The 19,774-nt window shown below is 41.3% G+C and overlaps 1 protein-coding gene across 7 annotated transcripts in view; it reads left to right on the top strand.

Annotated features, from left to right (window-relative positions):
• AGAP1 (ArfGAP with GTPase domain, ankyrin repeat and PH domain 1) overlaps positions 1-19,774 on the top strand; it is a 496,396-nt gene that overhangs the window by 359,876 nt on the left and 116,746 nt on the right. For all 7 annotated transcript variants that reach the window (XM_075934057.2, XM_075934053.2, XM_075934051.2 and 4 more), the window contains one exon: positions 8,362-8,523. In XM_075934057.2, coding sequence (XP_075790172.1) covers positions 8,362-8,523 — 162 coding nt within the window. The remainder of the gene's footprint in view (positions 1-8,361; positions 8,524-19,774) is intronic.

The following is a 19,774-nucleotide window of genomic DNA, read 5'->3' as shown; positions in this document are numbered from 1 at the left end:
AAGAACTTTTATAAAAATCATTGGGACTATTTTTTCCCTCTGCCTGGTAAGTCAGGGACTTTGGCTACCGAGTATCAATTGCACAATACTGAGGGGAAGCCATAAAAATGTCCTAAAATAACTGACACTTGTAGAAAACAGTTCAATACCGTAGGACTTAAGGCGGCTAGGAGCCTTAATTGTGTGTCATATAGGGAGATGATTGTACCTTTGTCTTTAATATAATGTTCCTATTATTTCATGACTGTGTAGAGCTAGAAATGGAAGTTGTGTATCATTGTTAAAGGAAGATTCCCAGACACACATCTGTAGTATAGTATAGATCCTGCCTTCTGCTTCATGGATAGATTATGGTGAGGAACCTGTAAGGAGCCTCTTTGTCTCAGACCTCAAGCTACTGCTTGATTATGGCTAACAGCTGCACCAGCCCATGTATCACATTTTCTAAAGGAGCATGGAAATGGAGGCATAGCCATCTACAGCTGACTAGTGTATGTTGTGGTCAGCAGTGTTCCAGTTTACCTCTCGTGCCATTTACAGATCTGCCATAGGAGTGCCAGAGCAAAGGATGCCCTGGCCAGCATGCCAGGTTCTCTAGCCATGTGGACAGGACTGGATTTTGCCCTTCCTGTTGTTTAAGATAGAGACACTCCTGAAAATGATGACCATCATCAGGCAAAGCTGCCTGTGCAGTCCATCAAAAAGTGCGGAGCTAATGATGGGCTGGGCAGATAATCGTGGGCGAGTTAATTGTAAGGTTCGATATGGCATCTTGTCAGTAGAGATAAGTTGTCACGTTTTCCACTTGAGCTGAAACTAAATGATTGTAAAATAAGTTATGAGTGTCCTTGGGCCTGTCTGCCAGAATGATGGCTAAGAATACATTCCTGGCCCATCAGTCTCAAGCAGCCTGCTTGATATTTATGCGAACTGAATGTTATTTTATTCCCCCTCTAGTCATGCTTGTCAGCTTCCCGAGTGAAAAGTGAAACTGCTTCTTTGACTCATACTTCAAGTATTGAAGCTCGGAGAGGCTGCAGATTGTTATTATTATTACTAGTATTATATATTTTTTTGGGTGTGCGTTGAACATTGATGCCCGATTGGGAAGAACTAATGGCTGACATTGAATGTACAGGATGGCTGCAAAACAGCCCATCCCAACTCAGTGAAACGCGTCTTATGAGTTCTAGTGCCTCTGTCAAAGCTGGTTTAGATGTGGAGTAATGAGGCGCTTGCTTTTTTTTAATTTGGCGTGCCTTTTTCCTTCCCTTTTTTCAGATTTAAGAGCATCGGCAGTGGCCGTCTGTTCTCGCCCGTGGTAATTGATACCAAATAAAGTGCATTATTTGTATTCAGTCAGGAGTACGAAATTGTATGCAGTGGGCTGAAGCTTGAACTCATTTACAGTTTTCCGAAGCTGGGTTTTCAGGAGCCCTCTTTTCAATTTGAAGAATACCTTGTCAGGCAAGAGAAGTAGTGGGCTATGGGAAAGCATCGCATGCAAGCCTAGTACATGTTGATTGCTCATATTTTAAACCAGTAGAATGTTAAATAACTTTCATCTTCAAAAGGTGGTCTCTGAAACCAGAATATAGGGCTTTAATACACTAACAATGTAAGCTCAACATCCATTTACCAAGGATTTACATTTCTTTTCTGCTTGAGGAGGAGGAAATACCTTAGACTCTTCACTTCAGAGCTGTTTGGCTCATGGATGGTAGGTTATCGGAAAAGGATTATTGGATTTTAAGAATTTACCATATGAGGCTAATTCCCCGGGTGTCATATGCGAGAGATGTTAGGTTATGTGTATTTTGGAACAAAATAATCTTTACATCATAACAAATTCCTTCTCTGTAATTCACCTGTCTTCAGATATTAAACTAAGGCAAAGCAAGTATATAGAATTGCATTTTTAAAGAAGTGTGGAGTGAAATAGTCCTTTTTGATTATTACAGGGAAGGGTTAGATTGCCAATCAAAATTTGTATTGGACCAGGCTAAATTTGGGAGAGGGGAAGGAGTCAGTCCTCATTTACAAAGAGCCAGCCAAGATGGTTCAAAAATATTTTAATACAGAGTCTAATCCTTCATTTACCATTTTATATCACTGTATTGTTGCATTAACATGTTAACGGTCTACCTGTAAAATGTCACTGGCATCTGAACCACTATCCACCAAGAGGAATATGGCAGTTCATGCCTCAAAGCTATTGGTCCAGGCTCTCTGTAAACTCAGCCTAGAAATTTGTGAATCTCTTACCAGGTCATCTTTTTGAACATTTGTCATTGCAATCATAACTAGATACCTAGTTTTGGAATGAACGCTGATGCTCTGGAAAATTATTAGGCCTTTCCTTGTCCCCCAGAGAGCATCCTCGCATTCCCAGAAGGGCATGTTGTGAAATACGAACAGGCCTTGGAGACTTAACATACTCTCCAGTATGTAGGTTCAGCAGTCTGTCTCAACAATGTGATGTGTTTAGCAGATCTTTGATTCAGCAAGCAAGGGAAAATGAACAATTATTCCTCGCCTTATCATTAGTGTACCTCCATCTCTGGAGATATTTAAGAGCAGGTTAGATAGACATCTATCAGTCGAAACAATAGTAAAGAATAAAATTGTGAAGCATGTAGAAGAACATAATTTGTTGGACAAAAGTCAACATGGTTTCAGTAAAGGGAAATCCTGTCTTACTAATCTCTTTGAAGGGGTTAACAAACATGCGGATAAGAGGGATCCAATAGATATAGTATACTTGGATTTTCAAAAAGCCTTTGACAGGGTCCCTCACCAAAGGCTCTTTTGTAAATTACATGGCCATGGGATAAGAGGGAAGGTCCTTTCTTGGATTGAGAACTGGTTAAAAGACAGGAAACAAAGGGTAGGAATAAATGGTAAATTTTCAGATTGGAGAGGGGTAACTAGTGGTGTCCCCCAAGGGTCAGTTCTGGGACCAATCCTTTTCAACTTATTCAGAAATGATCTGGAGAAAGGGGTAAGCAGCGAGGTAGTAAAGTTTGCAGATGATACAAAACTGTTTAGGATAGTCAAGACAGAAGCAGACTGTGAGGGACTCCAAGAAGATCTCACCAAACTGAGTGATTGGGCAACAAAATGGCAAATGAAAGTTAATGTGGATAAGTGTAAAGTAATGCACATCGGGAAAAATAACCCCAACTATACGTACAGTATGATGGGGGCTAATTTGGCTACGACAAATCAGGAAAGAGATCTTGGAGTTATCATGGACAGTTCTCTGAAAACTTCCACACAGTGTGCAGCGGCAGTCAAAAAGGCAAATAGGATGCTAGGAATTACTAGGAAAGGGATAGAAAATAACACCCAGAATATCTTATTGCCCCTGTATAAAACTATGGTACGCCCACATCTTGAATACTGTGTACAGATGTGGTCTCCTCACCTCAAAAAAGATATTTTGGCCTTGGAAAGGGTTCAGAAAAGGGCAACTAAAATGATTAGGGGTTTGGAACGGGTCCCATATGAGGAGAGGTTAAAGCGACTGGGACTTTTCAGTTTAGAAAAGAGGAGACTGAGGAGGGATATGATAGAGGTCTATAAAATCATGAGTGGTGTGGAGGGGGCCGATAAAGAAAAGTTATTTATTAGTTCCCTAAATAGAAGAACTAGAGGACACCAAATGAAATGAATGGGTAGCAGGTTTAAAACTAATAAAAGAAAGTTCTTCTTCACACAGCGTGTAGTCAACCTGTGGAACTCCTTGCCAGAGGAGGCTGTGAAGGCTAGGACTATAATAGAGTTTAAAGAGAAGCTAGATAATTTCATGGAGGTTAGGTCCATAAAAGGCTATTAGCCAGGGGATAAAATGGTGTCCTTGGCCTCTGTCAGAGGCTGGAGAGAGATGGCAGGAGACAAATCGCTTGATCATTGTCTTCGGTCCACCCTCTCTGGGGCACCTGGTGCTGGCCACTGTCGGCAGACAGGCTACTGGGCTAGATGGACCTTTGGTCTGACCCAGTATGGCCATTCTTATGTTCTTATATCAGGGATGATCTAGACAGTACTGGGTCCTGCCATGAGGGCAGGGGACTGGACTCGATGACCTCTTGGCCCCTTCCAGTTCTAATGTTCTATGAGTGCACCCACCCAGGCACTAGAAAATGTTAACAGCTGCATTTTTGCTAAGAGTAGTCGTGTCATTTAAACATAGGAGTTTCTTCTTTTTTTGGCAATGTCCTGTTTTTACAGTGTCCTAAGTAAGAATCCTTCCTGGCCTTAAACAGGAAGACGTACAAAACAAGTGATGATCTGTCTGTTTCACTAAGTTGGTCTCATATCTGTATCTTTCTCATCTTTTTCACCCATGTAATTTTTGCTGCACCGTCTCTCAGTATCGAATGGCGAGTAAAAGATAAAACAGCCCCTTCCCCAATAGAGGAGAGTAGCGGCTTATTCTAATCCAGTATTTTTCTTATTTCTTCACACTTAGAGAAGTCAAGATTTTTTAAGTTGTGTCCTGCTTCAAGCACCTCTTTTTACAAATACTTAGAACTACTATACAGTAAATATGTACCCCATGCTTCTCTATCAGGTTACCTAATAAAGTGCCTAATTTAAAAATAGTCCTTCAGTTAGGGGAAAAGGGCTAATGAGGATTCGACAATAACTTTTTTTAAATACCTGAAATATGCCTGTGTAATTTGCCACCCACGGCTCTTGAGTATTTTCAAACGAGGCATCCAAGTAATAAATAACCATTTATTCAATAATTAAATCAGATATTTTCTTACAAGGTGTTTCTTAAGCGTGTTTAAACATTAAGAAACAAATTTGATATTTGCATTAAAGTATCAAATGAGCAGTATGCAGTGGTATGTCTGTGTTGGTCATTGATTTATGAGAGAGAGGTGGGTGAGGGTAATATCTTTTATTGGCCCAACTTCTGTTGGTGAAAGAGACAAGCTTTAGAGCTGCACAAAGCTCTGTGGAGCTCAAAAATGGGTCCTTTTTACCCACTGAAGCTGATCCAGTAAAAGATACTGCCTCACCCACGTTGTGTCTCTCAAATCAAGTCTAAGCAGTTTTAAACATTGAGTAAAAAGAATTCATCTTTGTTCTTGAACACTGAGAAATTGCAGTTCAATTTTCTTTAATCTTTTAGAGTATTTTTAAAATGTGTGGGATGCTATACTGAGTAAATAAAATAATTGTACATATATAGCACTCTCTTCTTTACCAACACATGAATTGCTATTAAACTGAAGTTATATTTGCCCTTGATCAGACACTGGGGGTGTGTCTAGACTACAGGGTTTTGTCGACAAAAGTGGCCTTTTTGAGACTACAGAGTTCTGTCAACAGAAGGCGTTATTGCATCTACACTGTCCTTTGAGTCTACACTCTCATATCGACAAAGCGGCTTGCTTTGTCGACAGAACTGGATGTAGTCTAGACGCCAAAGCCTCTGTAGACAAAAGCCTGTAGTCTAGATGTACCCTAAATGAAGGACTCGTAAGGAGTACCTCCTCAGTTAAAAAACCCCTACAATTTCAGAGGAGTAGTACTATGGAAGTATTTCTTTCAACACGGGATCCCATCATATAATTAAAGCTGTGGTTAAATGATATTCCTGTTTTATTTTTGAAGGCGGATGTGCCGATGGAAGGGAGCTAGCAATTTTTTAAATTTGAAATTTCAAAAATTCTTTGGGGGCCATATTTGACCTTGTTTATTTTAGATTCTTTATGAAGTTTACAAGGAGGAAATTAGTATTTTAGTGTTTGACTAATTTCCAATATATTTTTTCAGTTTTCTGTTTGTCAACGAACTAACAAAATAATAGAACATACGAGTTTCATACATTAGGTATATAGTCTGCCTTTTTCTCCTTGTAGATCTCACATCAGCTGATTGTTGATTATGTTGCTCCATTCAATCAGAGAGCCTCCGTTCTTTAATGGGTCTTCTAGTGCAGCGTCCCATACTTTTATCAAAGAGATTAATTTAGACTTCAGTGGAACTGCACATGACAGAAAAGTACTCGTTAACAGATCCGATTGCAAGTTTGTGCCATGAGACTATGGCCCAGTGATAATGAATCACAGATATATCATTTTGCTCTGTTCAAGAGAGAGGAATTTTACAATCCATTTCAATTGCTAGGATATTACCGTAAAGGAGTATTTCTTCTGCTGGCATATTTATATATTCCATTATAAAAATAGGTTAAAAGAAGATTAAAGCTACAAAGCAATTATTCAGAAGTTAAGAAATACCAAAATACAGGTTGCCTATGCAAGTGTCACGTCAGTTAAAAATCCAAAATGGCATCACTTTGACGGTAGGGCAAAGCTGGGTGTAGTGTTACAGATTCCTACCATTTGTGACTAGTGAGATTCTAGTGCTTTTTTGGCTTGAATCAGTGTTGTGCTAATTGGGGTTTTCTAATGAATAAAATGTGTGGTCATGATGATGTAATATTTACATGATATTGTTGCCATGTTTGCACTGACTTGCAAAACTAGCAAATTGGAGGGACTTTCCCCTTTCTCTATATTTGCCAACTCCTGTCGGGAAACTGGGCCTGCAGAGCTTTGTATGCTACAAAATAAGCCACCAACAGCACATGTGTGTTAAGAATAATAGGACATTTTAGATGAATCATTCTGTTTCACATCATTACCCCTCAGAACCTAAGTATGGGCTACAGAATAGACCTGCAGGAATAGGAATGTACTCAGGAAGGTATGAGAGATGGCATAGCTGCTATGTTTTAGTAATCTTACCTTGGATTGGCTGAATACAAAAGGGAGGACTTGATGTCTGTTTGTATTGTAAATGTGTTGTCCTGGGATAGGACAGACAAAACATTTTATTGTATTGATTTCTGTTTTGACAAAATTTGGTCCAATAAAAGATATCACCTTGCCCCCCTGCATCTAATGAAATGGCAAGAAACTGTTTTTTCTTTGAACAGGATACCATACTCCAAGAGGCTCTGGGAGACAGACCGATAGTCTCTTATAGACAACCACCTAACCTCAAGATGATTCTTACCAACCACCACAGGACATACCACACTAATACCAACCCTGGTACCTTCCCTTGCAACAAACCCCGTTGCCAGCTTTGTCCACATATTCATTCTGCTGATACCATTATTGTACCTAACCAAGTGAGTTATAAGATCAAGAACACATATTCCTGCGCATCCAGAAATATAATTTATGCTATCATGTGCCGAAAGTGTCCGTCTATGTACATTGGACAAACATCTCAGACACTTCGCCAAAGGATTAATGCCCACAAAAACAGTTTCTTGCCATTTTAACCAGAAAGGACACTCTCTCAATGACTTAACCACCTGCATTCTGCTGCAAAGACCTTTTACATCTGCACTTGAAAGGGAATCCTCTGAACTGTCATTCATGTTAAAATTCGACACTCTCCGGGAAGGAATGAACAAACACTCAAACTATCTTACCCATTACCAAGATAGCTTCCCCAATTATCACCTCTAATACCATTAGCTCACAGACATCCCACTCTCCCCACCTCTGATATCATCAATTCACAGACACTTACCTTCCTTCCTTCCCCCTCCCCTGCATCCCCCTCCTGTTCTGAAATGTGATTTATCCTTTTCATATGTGTTCATTTTTTTTAATTGTATCCTTTGGTATATATGGTTGTGACTATTTTCTTCCACTATTTGATCTGAGGAAGTGGGTCTGGCCCACGAAAGCTCATCATCTAATAAACTATCTTGTTAGTCTTTAAAGTGCTACATTGTCCTGCATTTTCCCATGGATTTAGTGAGAGTTGGATCAGTCCTTCACCAGTTTGCTACAGGTTAACCTTTCCAGTCTGGCACCCCCAGGACTTGACCATGGCGAACCAGAGAATTTACCAGACCATGGGAAATCAGTATTGTCTAGCAGCATTACCAACACTTCCATTACTTACTGGAATGTTAGAAGGCATTTAGGGATAAAATACAGCTAACTAACAGAATACTGAGAGTCAGGCCCTAAACAAAATTTATGGGACCTCAGGAAACTTGGCCATGCCCGGAAGAGGATAATCCAACTAACTAAAATCATTCCAGACCGCAGGTGTTGCTGGACCAGAGTGTGCCGGATTAGAGAGGTTCAACCTGTAGTGAAAACTTTTTGCAAAAGGTATTGACTTTTCCTGTCATCTTTGGATAAATTGAAAAGAATCTGAATATGCCCTAATATAAATAACTACTAGGCAGTACAGAACTTTAATCTCTTTCAGCATTCTTATTTTGACAGGATTTTTCAAGCATTTCTTTAAAATGACACATTGTTCATACTGTTTTTCACTTTTTGTCTGCTTTGTGTCAAATTGCAGATACTGGTTTGGGAGATTCTGTGTGTTCAAGTCCAAGTATATCCAGTACTACAAGTCCCAAGCTGGATCCTCCTCCCTCCCCTCATGCCAACAGAAAGAAACATCGTAGGAAGAAAAGCACTAGCAATTTTAAAGCTGATGGGGTCTCAGGTGCTGCTGAAGGTAAGCTTTCTATGCTGTGAGGAAATCTAGATTACTAACGGTTTTCCATTGTCCTGAAAACTTCTGAAAACTTCCAAGTGCTGTCTTGAATCTCCATTGTTGGATACGACTTTAACTTGATTGCTAGATTTGTATCTTTAAAGGTGAACAGAAACACATGTAAAGAGAAATCCAGCAATCCAACCTTTTCATGAAAAGCTGAATAGCAAAAGAGACATCATAAGAGACAAATTTCTGTGATCTTAAAATCTTGTTTCATCAAATGGTGTTTGGTTTTTAGAAATGTACCCAACCTGTTAGATAGTCATGTGCACATGTGTCTGGCATTCTGGGTAGCACAGATGAGGCCAAAAGTAAGTTTTTATAAGGCCAAAAGTAAGTTGACATGTATACAGTAGCAAGTGTATTGTATTAAAATGTAAACATATCCAATATGCACAGCTTAAATCCTATATTATCCATGATCATTGAGTATACCCCATGTGCCAGAGCCAGAGATCAATGCTTTTGATGCCTGCTATTGTTTGTAAGAACTAGATGGAAAAAGCCAGATGAGCTATGATGTTCCCTTAGTTTATCTTAACATTTCCAATGCATCTTTCTCTGTATATATACATATACATGAAGAGAGAGAGAAAATGCACGCATGCTAGATATGATATAAAAATATACTTACCACTGTAGAAAAGAATAGAAACATTTTACAATTCAGCTGATTGCGCGCCAGGAAAAAAAAAAACTAGGGTAGTGGGAAAGCATAGAACTGGAGTGTCAAAAGGGCAAGAGTGGAAGAAGAGTGTGAAGAAAACTGTTAAAGGGTAAAATTGAATCAATATCAAAGAACGAGGGGGCAAGTTCCAGAAAAGGGACGACAGTTTCAGGCATCTGTGGAGACATTCCAGTAGAGTTAGGATAGTAGTATATACCTGGGCAGGGACATGTGAAATACCACAGTCATTTGTGTTTTCCATTTTAATTTCTGTCACCTCTGGATTATACTTATTTCCATAACTGCAAATGTGAATTCATTGTTGAAAACCTGGACTTTGTCCATAACAACTTGTGCTGCTTTTTTGCCAAGTTGTATCATCTTTACTGTTGGATTTCCCCTTGTTTATGGCCGTGGAAAGCCAAATTTCATTTTAAATTTTCATTTTTTACTTGTTCTTTTTCTGCTCCACTTGATGCATTATTTGCACGTAGGGCTGCCAGGTGTCCGCGGTTGACCCAGACAGTCTGGTATTTTCGCCTCCTGTCCGGTAAAAAAAAAAATTCGGAAAACACCAGACACCTAAAATGTCAAGTTTTTTCTGGAGTTTTTTTTCCCTGCTAGGAGGTGAAAATACCAGACACCTGGGCAACCCTATGATACACTCAGCAACTTGGCCCAGCCCCCCTCCCCCCCCCCCCCCCCCCCGATCCTCTGGTTCCACAGGGAAGCTGCCTTCTGGCTCAACCAAGAAAACAACATGGCCACCTGCAAAAAGCCTAAAGACCTGAAGCAAGGGGAAGCAATGCCTTCCCTGGGTCTTAGTGCTCAACCTCTCCCTCGTCTTATCCTTGTTCTGACTCTGCATGCACTTAAAGGGGCCATGCTGTGTTAATGCTGGTTTTTATTTTATTTATTTATTTTTGCTTAATAACTCTCGAGGTCCTTTCTCCCCTCCCCCCCCCCCCAACATCTTTGGTCTCCCCTCCTTCCCCCCCTCCCCCCAACAGAATTTTTCCCCGGTGTTTTTTTTTGGGGGGGTGGGGTTCGGTATTTTTGGTTAAACACCCTCCTTGTGAGTCAGAGGTAGTCCTCTCTACCCTTCATCCAAACACTTACCCTCATGGCACTCTGTGGATCTTCCGCATGTTGAAAGGCAAGCCAGACTACATATAAATGTAAAATAATCTGTGATACTCCTTTGCTCAGCCCCTTTGCCTGTCAGAAGTAGATGAAAAAGGAGGAAGAGTAGTCCTCTTGAACTATTGACTGGTAAATGAAGTCTCATTTTGCTTATCCTTGTAGAACTGTCCTGTTGGACAACTTTGTTGATTTGGAACAACCTACTCAATCATCAACAGTGGTCCCCATTTTATTGTGCCTCAGAGTCAGTTGATGCATCATGCACATTTCTGCTAGCTTCAGAATGTATCCTCTTCAGGTCTGAATATCTTCCCAGATTCAATAGCCTCAGCAAAGGTCTGATTTTTCCCAGTATTTATCTAGACATTTTTCCTATCCAGTATTCTAAAGGGTGGCTTTTGCTTAGTCTTCCCCCACCTTCATAGAGATGCACTTAAAACCCTCAATGGGGAACTGACCTAAGATACTTGGACTTGTTGCCTGCAAATTTTGATGACATCCAACTTATACATAAGTGTGTTAGAAATTGCCTCCTCTTGGGATATGTTTGGTTCTGTTAATCGCCAACAGTGGGGATATATTAAAGGAAATGTGTGGGGGGGATTGGCTATTAATCAGTAATTAGAACTTCAATTTCAGTATATTTCCTCCACAAATTCACCCTTGGTGTTCATTGATCCTCCCTCTTCACAGCTTCTGTTTCCCAAGCAAAGAGTGATGTCCTTTATATACTCCTTTAGAGCTTTTATTTGGTACTGTGACATGAAGCCCCCTCATAACCTAACTCTAACCCCAGTCAACTGGTAAGAACCTCAGTTTTTGTCTTTGCAGTATGTATTAAACCATGTATTTCAACACTTATCCCCCCCCCTTTTCCCCACACACATACTCAAACCAAAATGGTTCACAGAGGAAGGGAGAATAGAAATTGGTCGAGTAACAGATGTGTCACCCACTTGGTGTCTCTTCACAATTCAGTGCAGTGGTAATTAATGATTGACTATTCGAGCTCATTCTCCTCCACTAGCAGCTAGCCTCAGAAAACCCCAGTTTCTGACACTGAAGGGTTAAAATTCCAAATGCAGAATCTAAAGATCTTTGGTTAACAGTGGAGAGGAAAGAGCGGTATTCTGATTCCTTCGTAGTGGGGAGGAGCCCTCTGCCCCCCCAGCAAAATGTGACTGGTACCATTGTCAGGGGACGAAATGATGTCCGGCTCAGAAATCTCTTCAGCACAAAAAAGTCCCTTTTCACAAGAAAGAGGCTTGACCTGTTGCTATTCAAGGGGAAAACGGCTCACTAGGGAAAGACGCTCTAACCTTTGGGCTCCGATCTCTTAAAGGTCAAGTTCATGTCTGGATGATGTTGCTGAAAGTAACAGTGCTTAAAGTTGAGGGCCATTATTAACGTTTAAAATGTAAAGGTCTTCCAGATTGGCCCCATCTGGACTATTGCTGTGATTTGTATAAGTAAATCATCGTTTTCCAGACAATAAAAAGTTATGTCTTGTAGTCATTTCCTACCAGTTGAGAGAGACTGTTTCCATATCTAATATATAAAGGAGAATGTTTGTAAGTTTGTGCGCTAATAACGTGGACACTATAAAAGCTACCGCAACCAAACTTTGCATGGGAGAACCTTTCATCCAGGAGAAGATTTTAAGGTACTTTTGGACCCGATCAGGCCCGAGCTCAAGCTGTAAAAATCAAAAAGTAACCCGCCATGCTGCACTGCAGGGGCCTCCTTGCCCACCCTCGGTCCTGTGCCCACCGCCTGCAGCCCCCAGTGCCATCCAGGACTCATCCCCTCCTACCAGCGAGGTTACATAAGCAACCCTCTTTCCTCCCCGATCCCCCCACACACAACAGCTTGGGTACCTGCCCTGCCCCCTGCGGCACCCTGCAGCCCCGGGTGCCCCTTCCACGTGTAACCTCTCCTCCACCCGGGGTCACTCGGGGATGACGCAGACCTATATTTTAATCCCTATAGAAATCAGTGCAACTTTTCTACCATTCAAAAAAAAAAAGATAATGGCCTACTGTTTTTCTACATTTTGTTCCTCCGGTTTCCTGAGCAATGCCGGTAACTCCAGCTAGTAGTTAAATATCAGTCATTTTAAATTCACTGGATAGGAGGAGCAGATGCAGAGACATTGCTGAAAAAGTCTCTTATTTTTGTAAATGGATGGGCCTTGTGTCAGTACCATAGTTCCTCTAAAAGAACTTTGCAACACCCTCCTCCTTCCCCCTGGCAATTCCTTTTTGAGTCGGGACCCCCAGTTTGGGAAACGCTGTATCAGATGTGGGTACGATACCCACACAGGGCTTTACAAACAATCACTGATACTGGATTGCAAATTGGGTTCTGGGGTAATCAAGTAGTGTTACCGTTGGGTGAGTAAAGGGCCACAGATCTGTACTTGGTATTCCTGGGACTGCACTAACTAAGCATAGTTTAGGGGTGCGCAAGGGAGTGGGTGAAGACAAATACTGTGCCTGGTGGCGTGGCCTCTTCCCAAGGAGGCCTGTGACAATGGCGCCACAATGGAGTGACCAGTGGCAGAGTAAAGAATGGTGCGGTGGTGTCAGCAGGCAGCATTGTGGAGTAACAGCACAGCAGTGGCAGCTGAGGCATGGGCTGACACCTCCCCACTGACACGCAAGAGGAACTTGTGCGAATGCATCTCTGAACTCCAGGTCTTTGCTGATCAAGGAACCTTTGTCTGCTGGTTTTTTCAGCTCTTTTAAACAATGGTGGTACCTTTTCTAGGTGTTGCCAGATTGCTTTGGTAGCCTGTAGAAGGGGCTCGTTTATGGGCAGAACCTCTTACATAGAAGGTGATATTTGCAGAATGTCCAAAAGCTTACAGTGAGATACTGCAGCTCCATGGAAAGAGAGCTAAGAGAGTCCGCAACCCATTTCACTAGATCCAGGAACTACCTGAGATCGGCAGCCAGGGAAGGTAGAAAAGGCATCACAGCTTCACTTGGGGAAGATGAGGAAATGTTGGTTACTGGAGCAGTCTCCTTATCCGCTCTGGCGTCTTGCTCCTCCCAGGCTTCCTTTTACAAGTAAGGAAGCTGAGGAGGAACAAATAGAAAAGATGATTGCTTCTCCCAACAGCCCAGATTATCCTCAGTGTTCAGAAGGGAGCCCTGTCTAGCTCTCAAATGGGTAAAGAATCTGGCAGGAGAGAAGTGCAACTCTGGTGACCATAAATCTAAACTGGTGGTACGGGGTGAGATAATGGATACCAGAGAGAGATCTGCTTTGATGAGTCCCTTACAGATGATGTCCATGCTGATAATACTGTCTGAGTGTGTAGCATGAGGCCACTTGGACTTCTGTGGTACCAACGTGGTCATCCAACCCTTCCTTCAAGGAGACTACAGGCCCTATCAGAAACTTGCCATCAGAGGGAGCCACACCAGAGAAGAACCTGTTACACTTCTACCATTATGCATTTCACTAAATTGTGCATCTCTAACTTAAAATGGCACCATATAACTTTGCCCTTGGCATGAATATCCCCAGCCCTAGGGCCCTATCAAATTCACAGCTATGAAAAAAGTGTCATGGACCATGAAATCTAGCCTCCGCCCCATGAAATCTGGTCTTTTGTGTGTTTTACCCTATACTATACAGATTTCACGGGGTTTGTTTCATTGTCAAACAGGTTGTCTAAGAACATTTATCATTCTTTTCTGGGCCAGAGATTTTGCTCTGCAGTTGTGCAGAAAGTATGATGTCTTATGAGATGAAAAATGGGGTTTTCCGTATGCATTTGAAAAAGAAATTGTTAGTAGCAAAGGGTTTAAGCAAAGGGTGTCTACATAGACATTTAGGCAGCATAAACAGCATTTGACTATAATTGTAATCTATGATATTGAATGTGCATGTAGCTTTAAGAGTACCGCAACTGTCTCCAAAGTTCTCCAACTATTTGGGGTTCAGTGCTAGCTATAATTCATGTGCTCATCAATGACTGCAGTGTTATGTCTTCTACGAAGCAGCCACTGGACTACCACTGCACACCTGTGAAACAGGAGGGCAGAAATTAATAAAATCTAGACTGAATCTGCAGAGATTCACTTTTAACCAAGGGGCAAAGGTCACTCGTTGGGAAACCTTCAGTCTTAGTTGTCAGAGCCTATCTGACATGAAAGCTTTGCTGCTGAAAGGCCGTAATGTTGATGCTGAGGAGTGAAAGACAAGGGAGGTGAAGCTCATCTATTGTTTTAACCTACTTCTTTGTGGACCATATCAGTTGAAAGGTTCCTTCTGGTCTTTAAAAGTTAACTTCAGATTCAGAAGAGGCTGCATGTTCCGCCTCCCTGGTTGGAGGGAAAAGTGTTACAGTGGCGGTCGGCAGAAAAGAGCTTCTGGGAAGGGCGAGTCCCAGGATGAATTGGTGGTGATTGCAAATGCTTTCATTCCTGGATAGCTCCAAAAGATGCAGAATAAAAAAAAAAATCACTTGTCTGTCTGAGAAAAGCGTTCCCAGTATCCCGTTGACACGTTAGGATCTATGCAACAGTTTGGTGTACATCACCTGATCCATTCTGAATGGGGTAGGTTCCCAAGGGCAGCTGTGATACTATGTTTTGAGCAGTAAAAACTTTCTTGCTGAGTAAAAACTGACATAAAAATACTCTTTGTAGATAAATGACACCTTGTGCATCTGCGTGACATCGGGCACTACAGTACACTTAAAACTATTCCATCAGTCAAAGGCAAGTAGCCTTGATCGGGAAATAATTTGACACTGCGTATTCACAATATGCAAGTCTGGGGAAGAGAAAGGAGAAAGCATTTCAAATGGGAATTGAAAATATACTTTTAGTTTACTATTGAAGAGGGATCAGTGTATTTCCCATAATGCATCTTTTCCTGCCTTCTCTTGGCAATCACAGTATTCCTTGCCAGTTTCTTAGGTAGGAAAAGAACACATGGTCTGTATGTTCATGGTAATTATGGATCTTGTTCCAGGTAAACCTCTGTCTGTACCCTGAACTTCCAGCAGAGATGGAGAAGATGCAGTGTTTCAGTGTACAGCCATGGCTAACTAAAATTGTGCAATTAAACTAACGATAATAAATAAAATCTGCTCCCCTTCTGGAGAATAAGATTACTTGTGACTGGACTGGGGTCACAACATAAACTTTTCTATCCACAAAAAGGAAGGGCTGATTGAATACTGTTTTCACATTCCAGCATTTCATGCAGCCTCTGCAGTAACTTAAAAAGTGACAAATTGTATAACATGGAACTTATGCTGTTCATCACTTTTATAATCCGGATACATCTATAATTTTGCAGTACATCCATTCTTTGTATAGATGGATCTTCCAGTATGAGCTGCAAATGAACTGATCTTTGACTAAGAAGGGATCTAGCTGCAAAGTTGAGGTGGTGTCCTGCCAACAACTTCCTCTGTTTTATCCTTGTGTAAACTAGCTGGGCAGTGGGGCATGGGAAAGAAGCAGCCTTCAACGTACGCAGCTCTCAGATTAATTAGGTTTTCGGAGGTCAAAAATGAATGCCTTCATCTACACAGAACCACACAGGTAGTCAGTGCAGATTGCAAGCTGCTAACATTGCTGGGAACTGATCATACGCTGCAGTCTACTTAATACAGACTTGCCTCTGATGTCACACAGTAGCCTCTTTTGTGGGCAGATGCCAGCTGACTAGAACCTTGCTCTTTGAGTCATGCTATATATATACATTAACTGCATCTGTTGTGTAATCTATAGTTTGGCTTTATGGAGCTTCCCTCTTTATTAAATGTGAATTGTATTAAATGAACATATAAATGTGTAATGTGAAGCATGATAGCCATCTGAGCTGGGCATCAGTGTGTGCTTGGACTATCTTTTTATCAGACATGCACCAATCACAGTGGTATCTAGGCACTAATGTTTTACTGTATTAGATGCTGACAAGAATAAAGTAGTTTGCTTAGTTTTTGTCTTGTGAGTTGCAGCCTCCCGAAGGTGAAAGATGAGCAATTATAACTTTTTTTTGCTCTATTATTCTCAGTAGGTGCATTTCATGAGAACTATTTAGAAGTGACACTAGTTTCATCTGAAAGCATTGGAGTCTAGCACGTCAGAATTTGTTCGTTCCTACAGAGTGGTATGTGTTAAAAAGCTTTGTTTTAGTGTCAGTAATGGATGTGTTTTTCCAATGTATACATTTATACTTCTGATTTATACATTTGCCTAATTGGTTTAATGATTCATTGTAAGCAGTATCCCAGTGAGTTACAATTACAACTTTATTAAACAATCAGTTTGTAAGCACCTAGAGGAAAACAGGGTTAGAAAGAAAAGCTGGCCTGGATTTGTCAAGAACAGATCATGCTCAACAAACCTGATTTCCTCTTTTCACAGAGTCTAGGTGGGGAGGAAAGCCACAGTCCTCATGTATCTTGGCAGTAGTAAGGGCAGGTCTGTGCTACCACTCGTGTCGCTATAACTTACGTTGCTCAGGGATGTGAAAAAGCTACCTCCAAAGCAATGCCAGTTACAGTAAGCTAAGCACTGTCCACGCTGGTGTTGTTTTGGCAGGAAAGGCTCTCCCCAACAAAGCTTCTGCCTTTCACAGTTGTGGAGTAATTGTGCCACTGGAAGCAGAGAGCAGGAGTGTCCAAACCGTGGCTTCTACAGTTCAAATGAGCCTTGCAAACCTGACCGCACACACCCCATCCTCAACCTACCAGACTGGGGCAGAGGCAGTTTGGGGCTTCAGTTCTGCTACAAGATAGGGGGTTAGGGGCTTCAGCCCTGGAGGAGGCACCTGCTTTGGATCTGGGCTTCAGCAGGAGCAGGGCTAATGATGTGAGCCCCGAAAAATACACACCACAGGGCTGATGCTCGAGCCTTGGCAAGTGCAACCCAGCCCTCAAACTTCTGAAGATTATTGTATGAGGCTCGGCGGGTCGGTAAGTTCAGCCATCCCGGCATAGATCATCTTCATCAGACACGCTACTACGGTGCATCTGTATTGGAGCAGCTGCACCAGTTGTGGGCTGCTAGCATAGATGAGCCCTAAGGCTTTTGACACAGTGCCACATGTCATTTTCGTGAGCAAACTAGGGAAGAGCTATAAGGTGAGTACAGAACTGGTAAGAAGTGTACGTAAAGTCATTGAAATGGCTTGCTGTCACACTAATGGCTTGCTGTCACACTGGGAATGGTCCCATAGAATTCTGTCCTGGGTCCAATACTAGTCAATGTTTTCATTTATGACTGGAATGATGGATGCTTATCAAGTTTGTGGATGACACCAAATTGGGGGAGGGCTTGCAAGCACTTTGGAGGACAGGGTTAGAATTCAAAAGGATCTTGATAACTTGGAGAACTAGTCTGAAATCAGCAAGATGAACTTCTGTAAAGACAAGTGCAAAGTACTATACTTTGGAAGGAAAAAAAATCAAATTCACAACTCCAAAATGGGAAATTAACTGGCTAGGTGGTAGTACAGCTCTGAAAGATCTGGGGTTAGAATGGATCATAAATTATATAAATCACCGATGTGGTGCATTTCTGAAAAAAGGTTAATATTTTTGGTGATAGATATATTTGAAGATTCTTAGGAGTATTCTAAAGATGATGGGGTTCAATTGTTCTTCATCTCCACAGAAAGTAGGACAAGAAGTAATGAGCTTAATTTAGGGTAGATATATTGAGACTCTTAACTAAGGGTTTTTAATTCTGGGCTAGGATTCGAAGGGAGGTTGTAGAATCCCCATCAGTGGATGTTTTTAAAAAAAAGTTGGACAAACTCTTGTCAGGAATTGTCTAAGTCCTATCTTAGCATGGGGGTTTCTGGATTTCTCAAGGTCTCTTCCAGCTCTGCATTTCTGTGACTCTGTAACAGAGATTTTTTTAAATTTTAAGTATTTATTTTGTTCTCCAGGGATGGCTGGCTAGATAGTGATTTATTACCTTTATATTCTCTTAGATAGTTGCTTACTTAGTATGATGCAACACATTTGTTCAAAATCCATGAAAAGCACTTGCAGTCTTTGTATTTGATTTCTTGCCTTTTTTCAGGAAGATGGACAGTATGTTGCCAATGTGCCCTGTTTTGTCCTTCTGGACACCAGAGACCAGTTTGATACCGTTATATAGAAATCCTATAGAATTAGGTGGGAAAGGTAAAAAAAATTAAATTATAAACTGGATTTATAAAGCACATATTTTATAGTATGTTCAAAAGATTCCTTTAATAGGAGGCACATAAGATAACAGAATCTGAACAATGGAAGAAAAGTGACCAGCATGCGAATAAGTAAATCTTCATCTTAGCCCCCCCAAAAATCCCGCAAATTCTATTCTTGTTTATTATTTTGTCTGCTGAGACCCATTCAGGAGAAGGTAATTTCCTACCTAACAGACTATGGAGAAGTCCTGTTGAATGTAAAAGTAACTAAACCAGCAGCGTGGTCTTTTGATTCTACAAAAATTATACTCAGAATTATTTAATAATGATGACCTTCTCTATATTTTTCAGACTTACCTGACCTTGCTTGGGTCCTAGAAGTTTTGTTTTTCTTCATTTAAATCACTGTTTGGAATTGGGCTAGTAAGTTCAGTAGCAGGCTGCCCTGGGGAGAGAAAACAACCCCAGTCCTCTCTTACCACAGCAGCTTGAGGCCAGGTGAGAACTGTGGTGGGGGACAGACAGACACAAACTCACTCTCTGAAATATATAGTCGATAGCTTTCCCTTTCTCCATACCTGCCCCCTCCTGGTCAAGTGGGGTTATAGCTCTCCCAGTTCCCATCTCTGACCCCTTGCTGCCCCTCTGTGGTCATTCTACAGCAGAACTTCCTCCTACCAGATCCCTCCCTTTTCATTTCATGAGAAACCATCAAATTCCAGGTACATCCCATTGTCGTGGCACAACCAATCCCTGGCCTTGCTTTAAGTTATGATAAGATGCATTCCAAATGTGGTGGTCCTAGCTCTTACCACTTAGGAGGAGGAGTTAAATAAATGGACTCACAGTCAGATGCATGTTTCTAAACTATATAGTAAGATGATGATGATAATAATATAGAGCTTAATAAATAAGTATATCCCTACTCTAAAGTTCATGTGTGTTTGATGCTTTTGTGAGCAGCACTCTTTTGGGCTAGGAGCTGGCGAGAGCATTACCTGAAGGTGGTCCTTTTGAAAAAAACTTAGTGTGCTCAGTATCAAAACAACATATGATCAAACATCTATAGATCCATCTGAGACAGTAATTGAATGTGATACCGGAACACTTCAGTAGTTCTATCATTTATGTTTAAAATCATTCCAAATATGTCTTGTGAGCAGGCCTCCCTTTTACAGAGGAGTTACCTAGATTCTAGGGTGGTGACCATGAAGATGTTTTCAAGGAGAT

Source organism: Pelodiscus sinensis, chromosome 7 (assembly GCF_052426305.1).
Source record: "Pelodiscus sinensis isolate ZL-2025 chromosome 7, ASM5242630v1, whole genome shotgun sequence".
Lineage (NCBI taxonomy): Eukaryota > Metazoa > Chordata > Testudines > Trionychidae > Pelodiscus > Pelodiscus sinensis.
This window is presented reverse-complemented; position numbering and strand designations above follow the sequence as displayed.